This window comes from Anolis carolinensis, chromosome 1 (assembly GCF_035594765.1).
Source record: "Anolis carolinensis isolate JA03-04 chromosome 1, rAnoCar3.1.pri, whole genome shotgun sequence".
In the NCBI taxonomy this organism is placed as follows: Eukaryota; Metazoa; Chordata; class Lepidosauria; order Squamata; family Dactyloidae; genus Anolis; species Anolis carolinensis.
This window is the reverse complement of record NC_085841.1, coordinates 155254031-155267926: the sequence shown is the minus strand read 5'-3', so window position 1 is coordinate 155267926 and position 13896 is coordinate 155254031. Positions and strand designations below refer to the sequence as shown.

General features: G+C 40.3%; 1 protein-coding gene across 3 annotated transcripts in view; it reads right to left on the bottom strand.

Annotated features, from left to right (window-relative positions):
- The window catches only part of fkbp1b (FKBP prolyl isomerase 1B), a 28529-nt gene that overhangs the window by 13846 nt on the left and 787 nt on the right, over window positions 1-13896 (bottom strand). For 2 of the 3 annotated variants that reach the window (XM_016996436.2, XM_062984370.1), the window contains exons 2-3: window positions 10378-10425; window positions 746-788 (exon numbers count right to left, since the gene is read on the bottom strand). Coding sequence is in view for 1 of the 3 variants with exons in the window: in XM_003215334.4 (XP_003215382.1) it covers window positions 10378-10425 (48 nt within the window). In the remaining 2 variants the exon portion in view is untranslated. The remainder of the gene's footprint in view (window positions 1-745; window positions 789-10377; window positions 10426-13896) is intronic. The other variant, XM_003215334.4, reaches the window with a different exon arrangement.

Sequence of the window (13896 nt, the reverse complement as noted above, 5' to 3'; positions counted from 1 at the left end):
GTCAGGCCAGTGCTTAATATAAACACAGAACCGCAATCAGAGAACTTAGTGACCTACATTGGCTTAGCCCAAACTGCGAGAGAGTCCACACAAGGAGCAGACATACATTCTGGACTGAGGCATGTCCCCCGCCTGTCAAGGGAAATGTCTCAATCCAAAATTCATGTCTCCTCCTAGCACGAGATCTCTTTTCAACCATGCTGTTCAGACCAGTCTCTTCCCTTGCCTCAAGGAGTATATTAATAGCAACACACTCATACTGTACATAGAGCAAGGGTGAGATCAGAACTGGGATGGTGGTGGGGAAATATATATATGTGCTTGTGTGCATGTGTGTGTGCCTGAGTGCTGTTGGGACTGCTGCCCCCTGCTTTCATTCCTTCTTTCTCCTCCTTCCACCATTTTTCCATTTCGTTTTTCATTTCCAGAGCCGGAAATGAAAGGAGAAGCCTTTGCCTTTGTGTATTTGTCTCAATGTATGTCATTTGTAATCAAGTCATTGAATGTTTGCCTGTATCTGTTTATATACTGTAATCCGCTATGAGTCCTTTGGGGAGAAGGGCGGAATAAAAATAAAGTATTATTATTATTACTATTATTCTTTCCCTTTCTTTCCTTTCTTTTCCTCCTTTTCTTTTCTTTCTTTCCTTCCCAGGATATTTATGCTATTTCTGCCTCTGGTACCAAATTTTCTCTCAAGGAAGTAATGCCCCAGAACCCATCTACTTCATAAATTGAGATATACCTTTTAATTTCAGGCCATGCACACACTACGACGTCTCAATCACCTGCAATAGAAAGCCAAGTTTATCATCTCAAATGCAAATCTGCTGACCCTTCTTCAACTCAGACCTGATACATACTCTGAAGAAGAACCACTTTCATGTGCACAAATGGGAAAGATCAGACAGATACATTTACATAACTTGCTATGCAACGAATGCTTTGCTGAACGATGTCTGAGAGAAATCACATTGAAGGAACATTTACAAACCTCAATGAATTAAAAAAGTTGGACTTTTCCTTCCCCCAAATTTGTCTGCTGAAAACTAAAGTTGTGGGAAGAGAAGAGGGTTATCCATCTCTTCAGTCCCTCACTCTATCCCTGTAGGCTTAGTCTGACTGATACTTCAAGAATACAGAATACCAGTTAATATGGTACTGAAAGCACTGGAATACCTACTGTTTAGCTTGGAATTGAGGAGGTTAAGAGGGGTTTAAATTATTGAATGGAAGTCATAATGAGGGAGCAAGTTCATTTTCTGCTTCTCCAGAGACCACGACACAGAGCAATTAATTGAAACTAAAGGAAAAAAGATTCCACCTAAACATTAGGAAGAACTGGATTGCTCTGAGTTTTCCAGGCTGTATGATCATGTTCCAGAAGCATTTTCTCCTGACATTTCACCTACATCTATAGCAGGCATCCTCAGAGGTGTGAAGTCTGCTGGAAACTAGGCAAGGGGTTTATATATCTGTGGAATAATGTCCAGTGTGGGAGAAAAAACTCTTGTCTGTTGGAGGCAAGTGTGAATTCTGCAATGGGCCACACTGATTAGCACTGAATAGCCTCGCAGCTTCAAAGACTGGCTGCTTCCTGCCTGGGGGAAGCAACATTCACACATGCTTCAGGCAGACAAGAGTTCTTTCTCCAACCCTGGACATTCCACAGATATATAAACCCCACTTGCCTAGTTTCCAACAGACCTCACAACCTCCGAGGACGTCAGGAGAAAATGTTTCTGGAACATGGCCATACAGCCCAGAAAACTCACAGCAACCCAGTGATTCCGGCCATGAAAACCTTCGACAACACATTTGGAAGAACTTCCTGATGGTAAAAGCTCCTTGACTGTGGAATATACTGCCTCAAAGAGTGATGGCATCTCCTTTCTCAAAGTTTTTAAACAGAGGTTGGATGACTATCTCAGGAGTACTTTGTGTCTTCCTGCATGGCAGAATGGGGTTGGGCTGGATGTCCTTTGGAGTCTCTTCCAATTCTAGGATTCAATGATACCCAGATTAATGAATATCTACTAGGTCCCATTAAGGCATGGGGCAATTGGGCATGCCAACTGCTGACTACATAACAATTTACCATTGAAATTACCACTATATGCATTCCTCAAGTTACAAACATCCAATTTACAAACAACTTACAAGTTAAGAACAGGGGTGAGACAACAGGAAGTGAGAGAAATCTTCACTTAGGAAGGGAAATCAACTCCTGGGTGAATTAGTATGTTGAGGGGGAAAAGTCTCCAATGAAGCTTTATCACCAATCCTTATGTCCACAACAAGTCAAATTTTTCAAAATCCAATTCTCACAGACAGAAAGTGAGGTGAAATCTTCTAAACAGGGGCACAGTCAACAAAACAAACACCACAGGCATATTAACTGTTCTCTATGCTATCCAAAGCTACTGTATATATGTATATGTATGTGTGTGTGTATTGGTGGGCGTTGCACTTAAAATGGACCAGTTCTGATTTACAAATAAATTCAACTGAAGAACAAACCTACAGTACCTACACTGTTTGTAATTTGTAGACTGCCTGTACTGACTTCCAGTGACAATTGTGTTATATAAATATATGTTTCTTGAGTGTCTAATATCACACATATTCCTTCAGTATTCAAATAGATTTTTTAAAATCATGTCAGAAGCCAGATGTGTTGCTAGAAGGCTTCTCTCGTGTCCCCAGCAAATAGATAATCCCAGTGGACATAAAATCTGGATTTTGCTCACATTTCTGGCATATGGGCCACAGTGAGGAATAGCAAAGCACCAATGAAGACGTGAGTGCCATTAATTTCCCAAATATACTCTGCTGTCTTACTTAATGGGGATAAAGTACTCCAAAACATGACAATAAATCCCGCAAAGAAAAACCACACATCAGCTCAGGCTAAGCATAACGTAATAAAATAGGAGCAGCAGAGAACCGTAAGAAACAAAGAAATCTCCAGAGATTCACAAAGAATACCACTTTTGTCTAAAAATGCAACATATTGATTTCCACTCTGAGAAACACTCTGGTTCATATAAAAACAAACAAAAAAATTAAAAGACGCTCTAATGATTTCCTTGCAGAAGAAATAATTCCAAGAACGCAGAGAATGAGATAAGTTGTAACTGGCATTGCTATTCAAGCAGGCTTTAAACGTGGAAGCCGGAGAGATTTTTATGGCTTTTTGGATCCCACTCTTAGAGAAGGGCAGCATACAAATGGATCAAATAAATAAACAAATGAAATATGTTCAGCAATGTGAATTATCAACCTCCACTTGTGAAATGCAAAGCTCCACCAAAACCAACACCAATGGAATATAGAAGGATGCAAACAAAGCAAGGCTTTCAAGGCATCATATGTTAGCGACATGCTCCAGAGGCTGATATAAACATCTAACATGGGTCCCTTTCCCCCAATGGTACTGCACTTCCGTTTTCCAAATACAGAAAGCCTTCCACAGTATATACAATCTGATGACTCATGCAAAGAGTATTTTTTTTCTCGTTTGTTTCTTCATTCTCAAATTACTGTTATGTCACCTCCATTTCTGAAAATCGGTCACCTCAAAAATCATTCAAACTAGCTAATTATTTTGCAACTTTGCTGCAAATTGCTTCTAGTGTAAGAGAATTGGCCGTCTAGAGACATTGCCCAGGGGACGCCCGGATGTGTTAGCTGGGAGGCTTCTCTCATGTCCCTGCAAGGTAGAGCTGACAGACAGGAGCTCACCCCAGCTCATAGATTCGAATCAGCACCCTTCAGGTCAGCAACCCAACTTTCAGGTCAGCAGTTCAACCAGCACAAGGGTTTAACCCACTGCGCTCCTTACCAATTAGTTTCCTGTTGCTGTTGTTACTGCCCAGAAAAAGTAGGGCAGTAACCTTCTCTGAAGAAAACCAAGACAAAATCCAAATTGGTACTTGGCTGTTCTTCACTGCGGCCTATATCTCATGCCAGAAATGTGAACAAAATCCTAGTTTTAATATCAGCTGTGATTATCTGTTCAGGGCTACTCCTGAATATCTTCTCTGTAGGGCTAGCCTTCCAAGTATCTTGCTCCTTATGCTCATCTACAGTATCTAACACAGCATGGAGATCTAAAAAAAGACCACGGTTAATCAACCAGACACAGTCAACGAGGGAAAAGGCAAACAGTATGACTTACAGAAAGATTTCATCCTCTGCTTTTCAGAAAAGGCAGAGATCTTGGATATTTGCAGATGAAACAGCTTTCTTCCAATTACCATGACTCATTTACATAATCTTGTCGAATTTAGTCTTGCAAACCTGATGTTTTATTTCACCACTTCTTCCTCTTCGAAGCCCAGGTCGAGAGTGAGCACCCAACCTTCAGCCCAGCTCACTGCCTACCTAGCAGATTGAAAACAGCCGTGAGTAGATAAATAGGTACTGCTTAAGTGAAAAGGTATTTTAATGGCACCATAAGGAAATACTAGAAAAATGTCAGCTATTAAAAATGGGGGAAGACTGTAAACAGGGCTCTTCGACATGGACGATGGAGCGACAACACCCCATTGTGGCCGGAATCAAGCACAAGCTCCAGGACGCCGAAGATGGGAAACATTTATATACCTCCGCCTGTTGTTTGTCCCATCTGTGTATAATGGCATTGAATGTTTGCCTTATATGTGTTCTGTGATCCGCCCTGAGTCCCGTTCAGCGTGAGAAGGGTGGAATATAAAAACTGTAAATAAATAAACAAATAAATAAATAAGATACAGCTTTCCCTGTAGCTGCAGAGTCTTAATAATATGGTGAGGACTGTGAGTTTGTTTGTTTAATACCTTTAAAAGGTGAATAAGTTTGCACATATCAACCATGTTGCCTGAGAAATTCTGGCAAATATACTAGGGGCATTCAAGACTTTTGTGTTTCTAAAATAAAATAACAACTTTCAAAGAGTGGGAACTGCTACAGCCGCTTTGAGCCTCCTTGTGGAGAGAAAAAGCGGGGTATAAATAAATGTTATCAAAATAATAGCAAGAAATAATGGGGGGTGGGGAGGCTTTATTCAGAAGGATCCTATTAATCATAATAGGGAAAATAGCATGGTTGCTGATTTTGTGAATTAATGCGGATATCAGCATGGCAAAGGGTCCAGTCAATATTCAGTTGTCCAAAGTGTAAGGCCCCAGAGATGAGCTTTAGAGCATGATTCTGTCCTTCTGTTGACAAATGTATATCTTTATTGCCCCTGAAGGTGAGGAATTTGGGGATTTCCCCTTCCTCTGGGCTTTTCCCCATTCCATATCTCACAGGAGGCTCCTTCAGTTGTATGTATTAGGCTTGTGCAATTCGGCCAAAAAGCATACCATTTCGGTATCCATTTTCGGCTAACCCCTCATTTTGTTTACAGGGAGGAATGTTGCCATTTTCATTTGGCAAAGGTTTGGCCCATTAGCTACAATGGGAAATGGCTCAATCCTCAATGTCTATCTGCATGAAACTAACCTCCGTTTTAGATCCCGTTTACAACCGCAGGCCTGCCAAGTTTCAGAACAATTCATCAATCTACTGATTTTTTTAAGAATTATTTTAAGTTTTTACCATAACATTTTTTAAAATAAGACAAACCACAAGAGAGGGGTCTGGGAACTGTAGTCACCGGTTGTATCTATTCTCAGTCAATCAGAGCATGGACACAACCAGGCCTTTTATAGGCTGAGAAATAGAGAGAAAAATTTCAATTCCCATCATGCTCCGAAAGGAACTCAGAGACTTTTCAATGCCCGCCCCATGCAAGTGCTGCTGGGAAAGCGAGTTCCCATCAGGGCCCTCTCTGTAGAAGGAGTCTTGGGAACCTTTCTCCAGGCAGACCCCTGCCTCAGGTATAATACAGACTTAACTCCATCCTCTCCAGTAACCGATAAACCTGACTCTCTTGATCCGTTTTGCCGAGCTTTTCGGTTCCCTCCTCCCCATCCTGTTTTCAGGGGATTACAAGAAATGGACCACTAAATATTACAAATCACTTTCAGTCAAACTAATCCGGGCCCAAGCCTAGTATTTATAACCTTTGAACCAGCTTAAAGGAATGGTCTGTTGACAGACACATTGGCAGGGAAATCCACCCTCATTAGCAGCCTTCCACTGACACACGATCAATGAAACCAAATGGAGCTTATGGATTCCAACCATTACCATCACATACCTGTAAAGCAATTTAGGACAATGCTGCTCAAATATGTAGTTAATAATAAACTAGCCTCTCTTTATGAATAGTATATTTCATTGATTCTAAGATGTGTACAAACATTTCAGAAAATTTGGTGTATCTTAAAATCACAAGTGCTTTTTATTTATATGCATAAAGCTTTTTTAACTGTTGGTGGTACTGAAATTAGTGTGGATCTTAAAATCATTGGCGCCTTAGAGTCGATTAAATATGGTATATGTACACACACACAACTTGCAGGAATACTAGCATGTAATCTAGACATCAAGAAGTCTTGTTTGTTTGTTTAGGACTGCTGCCCTCTTTTCATCACCACGTGAACTCAAAATAATAGTATCATCATTGCCACCATATTTTTGGAGGGGCCTTTGCTTTTGCTAGTTTTTGCAATTACAGCACTTCACAGAGCAGCCAGGTACAAATACTGTGTATTTTGGGGGGGGGGGGGGGGAGTTAAAAATGTAGTTCATAGAAACAATATAGATGTACATGAAGACGGCATATAAGATCATACCTGCTAGAAAAATTGGGTTTTATTGTAGCTCCATTTGTAATGAAAATGAGCACATCTAAGTATCTTATCCATTCTTATTTTTCCATTGGAGTAGAGTATATCTTACTTTCCAGCTACCTCAAAAGTGAGGCATTCTTCTGAAATTCATCTGAACAATCTCAGCAGTGCACACTGAAATAGTATCTACATAATTCCTTTTTGCAGGGCATTAAAAAAACAAGGCCCTCTCCTGTGCTGTACAAGCCTAGAAAATGCAATAAAATTTTATGCATAATTTCTTAACAGTAAATTCATTCTGTGCTGAGTCAGTAAAACTAGTAATGGCAAGAGCAAGTAATCAAAGGCTGCAAAAGTAACAATGGGATTGGAGAGGAGATCAATATGAAGAAGGCTCCTCAATAAAATTGTTGCTATGGGAAACAGACCTTTAATCTTATGTCATCGTATTTTTTTCTCAAATGTGAGACAGCTTTTAAGCTACTGAATAAGATTATGTCTTATATTATATCCAAGTGCCAAGTTATTTTACAGTTGCCCAGTTGCTGGTAGCATCTTTCATGTTGGTCACAACAGGACAGTGAATCTGGAGTGAATTTAATTTAAAGCTTAAATCCATGCTGTTATTGAGCATATACTCTCAAAACTGATTAAGAATTGGGTTGTTGTGTGTCTTTCGGGCTGTGTGGCCATGTTCCAGAAGCATTCTCTCCTGACGTTTCGCCCACATCTATGGCAGGCATCCTAAGAATTGTATTTGATAATTAAAATCCAGAGTGGATCCTCTGTTCAATGGCATGGAACATCTCCAAAGGACATTCTGATAGTACTAAACTATAGAATAGTCAAATTCAGCAAATTTTCAAAATCTAGAATGCTGTTTTCACAATACTTCCAACGAAATTGGAAATTGTATTGACTTCACCAAAGACTGTGAAGTGAACAAATTGCTTCTATAGGCTTCTGAAGATCATGTATCATGCTAAGCAGGCATTTATTTATTTATTGCTGTCGCAACCCATGATAATGTGCTTTCAGAACGGATTAGCTGCCACTAAAATTCTCACAGAAATAAGATGTTTTCCATTTTTCAAGACAGGACAATTTAAAGAGACGGATGAATCAGAAAACAAACAAAAAACACAAAGTGTCAGCGAGTTTTCTGGGCTGTATGGCCATGTTCTAGAAGCATTCTCTCCTGACGTTTTGCCCACATCTATGGCAGGAATCTTCAGAGATTTTGAGGTCTGTTGGAAACTAAGCAAGTGAGGTTTATATTTCTGTGGAATAATGTCCAGGGTGGCAGAAAGAACTCTTTTCTGTTTGAGGCAAATGTGAATGTTGCAATTTGCCAGCTTGATTAACATCAAATAGCCTGGCAGCTTCAAAGCCTAGCTGTTTCCTGCTTCTGGAACATGGCCATGCAGCCCGGAAAACTCACAGCAACTCAGTGACTCTGGCCATGAAAGACTTCAACAACAAATCCATAAAGTTCTGCTATTATCCCCTTCCACAGAAATCCTACCTGGGGGTTAAACAGTATCTTAAAATAATAAAAGAACAAAATGAAAAGAAAAAACTCTACAGCTAGACAAGTTTTGGTTGGCACAATTATAAAGTGCAATTTTCATCAACATTACTTCTTGCTGCAATTTTCTCTATCTTATTACCTCCAAAAACAACCAGGAGACTTTGAAATGGTATTACGTTCATAGATTAACACCTGATTTTCTTTCTGAATGAGAAAATATGGACCAAGCCTTGTACACCATGAACGATACAGAAGAGCAGCAAGGAATTTATTAGCAGTGGAATTCATTCAGATGGCTTTATGTGGTTTCTTCAGCAGTATATAGACTGCAATACACCTTCGGCAATGATAATATTGAAAAAAGAAAGAGGGAAGAGGTCTTAAAAGATACAAAGTACATTTTTGGGATTAAAGAGAAAGCAAATGAATAATGTCTTTCCTTCAAATAGCATTAAAAAATCCAGCAAGTTTGGAACAGCAAGGCAATGGTTAGACAAGGATGTCAAACACATTTTCATTGAGGACCACATCAGCCACACGGTTGCCTTCAAAGGGCCATTGAATCCATGGATGGAGAATCCAGGGATATCGAGGGCCAACTATATATTTTTACATAGTGGTATGTGCTCTTGCGTATTTATCCTATTTGGGTTTCCAAATACAGTAGTCTCTCACTTATCCAACCTTCACTTATCCAACATTCTGTATTATCCAACTAAGTATGCCTTTTAGTAGCCAGTGTTTTTGTAGTCAATTTTTCAATACATTGTGAAGTTTTGGTGCTAAATTCGTAAATACAGTAATTACTACGTAACATTGCCCTGTATTGAACTGCTTTTTCTGTCAGTTTGTTGTAAAACATGATGTTTTGGTGCTTAATTTGTAAAATCATAATGTAATTTGATGTTTAATAGGCTTTGCCTGAATCCCTCCTTATTATCCAACATTTTCGCTTATCCAATGTTCTGCCAGCCCGTTTATGTTGGATAAGTGAGATTCTATTGTATTATTGAACAACTCCCATCACCTTTGATGATCCATCATGCAGACTGAAGACAATAGGAACTGCAACCCAGCAGAACTTTTTGCGCAGAGATTGGGAAATGGTTAAAAGTGAGACATCACATCCGCAAGCTTTGTATCTAAATTCAAACCCTACTATCCTAACAGAACAAACTCCAGCCTTCCAGATTTTACTTATCACAACTCCCATCAGCTCTAGTTATGACATCTAATGATGAGCAATGCAGAAGTTGTAGTTCAGCTTCTGCGGGGCCACATAAGATGACATGGTGGGCCAGATTCGGCCCGTGGGCCTCGAGTTTGACACATGTGGCTTAGAGGTCTGTACATATGGCTAAGATTCTGGAGAACATGGTCCAAATGTCTGCAGGAAAGAAACAAAAAGGCTAACCTTCAGACACTAATAAAGGAGCTAGTCCACACACACAAATTCCAAGTGACAAGCCTCTATCAGCAGTTGGAGGGCACATGAGAGAAGAAATAAGGTCCTGGCTGTCACTGCTTGCATCTATAGTACATACCACACACACACACACTTTTCTAAACATATCAGAAGATAGTTCACTAACTCAATCTATCTAGATACACATACTCTGCCCTATTTAAATGTCTATGTCCTATATTTACCACTTGGTAACAACAAAGTTGAGCCATTTATGATGGACTAAAGAGAGAAAGTTGTTTTTTATCTCAGCAATTGCAACAATAAAGATAGACAGAATATTCGCAATTTTCATCTAATCTATTTATTATGCACGTTCTTCACTGTTATAGGTGATAGGAGTAGTGATAGTTAAGGTCACAAGCATGGGCAAACTTCGGCCTGCCTGGTGTTTTGGACTTCAACTCCCAGAAATCCCAGACAGCTTACCGGCTAATAGGAATTGTGGAAGTTGAGGGCTGAAGTTTGCCCATGCTTGGGTGAGGAGAACCAGTATATTTTATCCACATTAATCAGAAAATCAGCAGCAAAGCCAAGTAGGATTGCCTGACATATGGGACATTGCCAGCAGTCTGAATAAAGCTATGCTGTTTAATTTGAAAATGTAAACTAACACGTTGCAGAAAGCACAGCAATGATCTGTTTGTAATTGATCTTACCTGTGTAATGGACCACACAACTCTGTCCTTTCTTTGGAAATGTCCGTCCTGTTAAAATATAAAAAGTGCATGATTTTTTTTCAAATGCATTAAGCATCTGCTTTGAAATGACTTTTTTTAAAAAAGAGACAAAATACAGGGCCACCAAACTCATATCTAATGTTGCACAAGAAAAATATAAAACAACAATATTCATGTTTTTTTGGGGGGGGGGTTGTTAAAAACAAATTGACTGGTTTCAGGATGGACAAATAAAGCACAAAGCATCAACGATATGATGGCAAGAAGACTATAGCTCAATAGCAATAGTTTCTAGCAGCATTACCCTCATACAGGGTGGTTTGGACACCAAAAATGAACCTCAATACAAAAAAGTAACACAACTGGACCCATACAAAAAGTCCACAAATACAGTTTACAAGGTTGTCAATAGTGACCAGTGGTTTAATTCTGACAAGATCTTTTTTGTATTTCATCATTTTTTACCTATTTTTACTAAGCAATCAAACAACATAGGGAGAGAGAAGCAACTCTTTTCATATGGTGAAAGATCATGTACTAAGAGATAGCACCATCTTCTTTCCAAGGGCCCTACCAGACAGGCCATATATCCCAGGATGTGATCCTAGGTTTTCTGCTTTAAACTGGATTATATGAGTCTCCACTGTCAGATAATATGGAACAAACAAAAAGCCTGGGATTAAATCCTGGGATATAGGGTTTGCCTGGAAGGGCCCTTAGATTAAGTCTAATATCTGGAAGCCTCTTTTTATGGTGGCCCAAGCTTGCAATCTTTTTCAGGGCAGGGCTTTTAGGATGGTGGAATACTTTTCCCTCTGATTTCCTTAATTTTAGGTGTATGCTGAAAACACAACTATTTTTGCAAACTTTCCCAGTGTAGTTCAATTTATCATATATTTAAATTCTACGGGGTAGGGCCATGTTGATATTGCATATTGGTTCTACGTATTTTTAATACTATACATTTTATTATTGTTGAATGCTGCTTGGAAAGGATTAGATATAAATAATTCAACATACACATAAATAAATAATGACTCTTACTGGGCAGGTGCCACAAAAAGACACAGACTTTTTCCCCTGAGTGAGGAAGTGAGAAAACTGAATGCTGGTTGGCTATCCAAAGGTATACAGGGACATCTCCAACAATTTGATCCATGGGTGCAGCTACACTGTAAACTTAATGTAGTTTGGCACCACTTTAACACCCATGGCTCAAAGCTATGGAATCACAGGAGTTGTAGTATTACCATCTGCTTTGTCCAAGAGTGCTGGTGTGTCACTAAACGACAACTCCCATGTTTCCATAGCATTGAGCTATGGCAGCTTAAGTGGTGGCAAACTGCATTAATTCTACAGTGCAGATACACCCTATGTGATACTTATTCAAGCATCCTATTTCCTAAATAAATGCCTTCTAGAAAAATGTGTTGTCAAGGCTTTCATGGCCGGTATCACTGGGTTACTGTGAGTTTTCCAGGCTGTATGGCCATGTTCTAGAAGCATTCTGTCCTGACATTTTGCCCACATCTATAGCAGGCATCCTCAGAGGTTGTGAAGAAACCATGAAAATGAAAAAATCTGGCTACCAATATTTAAGAACTCTAAAATCAGGACAGTAAATAAATAACAACACTCTGAAAACAGGAGAATTCCAGACAGGAAACAATCAGGGCCAGCTAACACCACCCAACAAAGGATTCCCCCAGGCCGGAAGCAGCCAGGCTAGTCAATGCTAATCAACCTGGCCAATTGCAACATTCACACTTACCTCTAACAAACAAGAGATCTTTCTCCCGCCCTGGACTAGATTTATAAACCGCACTTGTCTAGTTTCCAACAGACCTCACAGCCTCTGAGGATGCCTGCCATAGATGTGGGTGCAACTTCAGGAGAGATTGTTTCTGAAACATGGCCATACAGCTCAGAAAATTCACAGCAACCCAGCCTTCTAGAAAGTCAATAGGTCTCCAGCATTATTATTCCCTAACTAGTATTTACAGGTGTGCCACCTCTGAACCTGGATGAGGTACATAGCAATTGCGGCTACCAGCCAGCAATATCCTTTTTCTCCTCCTGTTAAAACTCTCTGAAAAGCAGTCCACACACCAGCAATTGTATTCAGGAATCACAGGTTTTGAATTCAAGCCAAGGTCAGATGACTATTATAAAAGGAGCGGGGAAAAAAATGATGATGATGTTTCACAGGACCTTTCCTCAGTGCCAGGAACTGGGTTAAATCACAGCATGGTATTCTCTAGTTTGGAATCCTACCAAGATATTCTAAAATTAAGGCGCATACATTAGGAAAATTCCGTCAGCATCAATAAGGTGGCTGCTCCCCATGAAAGAGGCAACAAGAAGTGGGCTGAAATAGCCGGTCACTATGTGTCAGCATGGATGTTTGCATCCACCGTGTCACTTTGTCCTGTTGCCACCAGACATTTATCCCATCATCATCATCATCGTGGTTCCTGCAAAAGTTCCCCTGCTTCCCGTTGCTGTGGTCGGATGCGTGCAGGCTCCGTCTGCTGAACGGTGACAATCCCATTGGAAGCAGGGAAGCGCAGAGTGGACTGTCATTTGCTCCTGCTACTAAATCAATTCACCCTGCTGGGATTTATGCAGCTGTCAGCAAATGCCATTTAAATATCCCTAATCGCTCAGGGCTGCTAGAGAAGCAAGAGGGCTGCAGCCCCTTGATCCCACAGTGCCTTCCAGGGCTTTTCCACTCATTTAGATCATTGTTTTTGGATAGAGACTTGTACCCACCCCTCCCATTTTCCCTATTTGTATTAGGGATATTCAAGGGTTCTTGTTTTTACCCCATTCCCACTGCCACCTTTGTGCTTTGGCACACTTCCATTCCTGGCTCTGGGGAGTCACTAAACCCAGGCCCCTTCTACACTGCCATATAATCCTGATTATCAATGCACAGTATCTTCTTTGATTATATGAGTCTACACTGCCATATAATAAACCGGATTTTATATGGTAGTGTAAAAGGGGCCCCAGTCACACACATAACTCCCCCTGTTTTTTAAAAAAAATCCACCATGAAGAAGCCAAATCCTTTTTTGTCAACTGCAAGAGACAGGAATCAGCCGGGCCTTGAAGCTGCAAGGCTTTTCAATGCTAATCAAGGTGATTAATTGCAATATTCACACTTGCCTCCAACAGACAAAGAGTTCTTTCTCCCACCCTGGGCATTCCACAGATATATAAACCCCACTTGCATTGTTTTCCAACAGACCTCACAACCTCTGAAGATGCCTGCCATAGATGTGAGCAAAACACCAGGAGAGAATGCTTCTGGAACATGGCCAGAATCCCAGAAAACTCAAAGCAACCCAGTGATTCCGGCCATGAAAGCCAACCACAATAAATTGTAAGGGGGTTTGGGTACATCTGCACTGTAGAACTGATGCAGTTTGATACTCCTTCAACTGCCAGGGCTCAGTGCTATGGAATTCTGGGAGTTGTAGTTTGGTGAGGCAC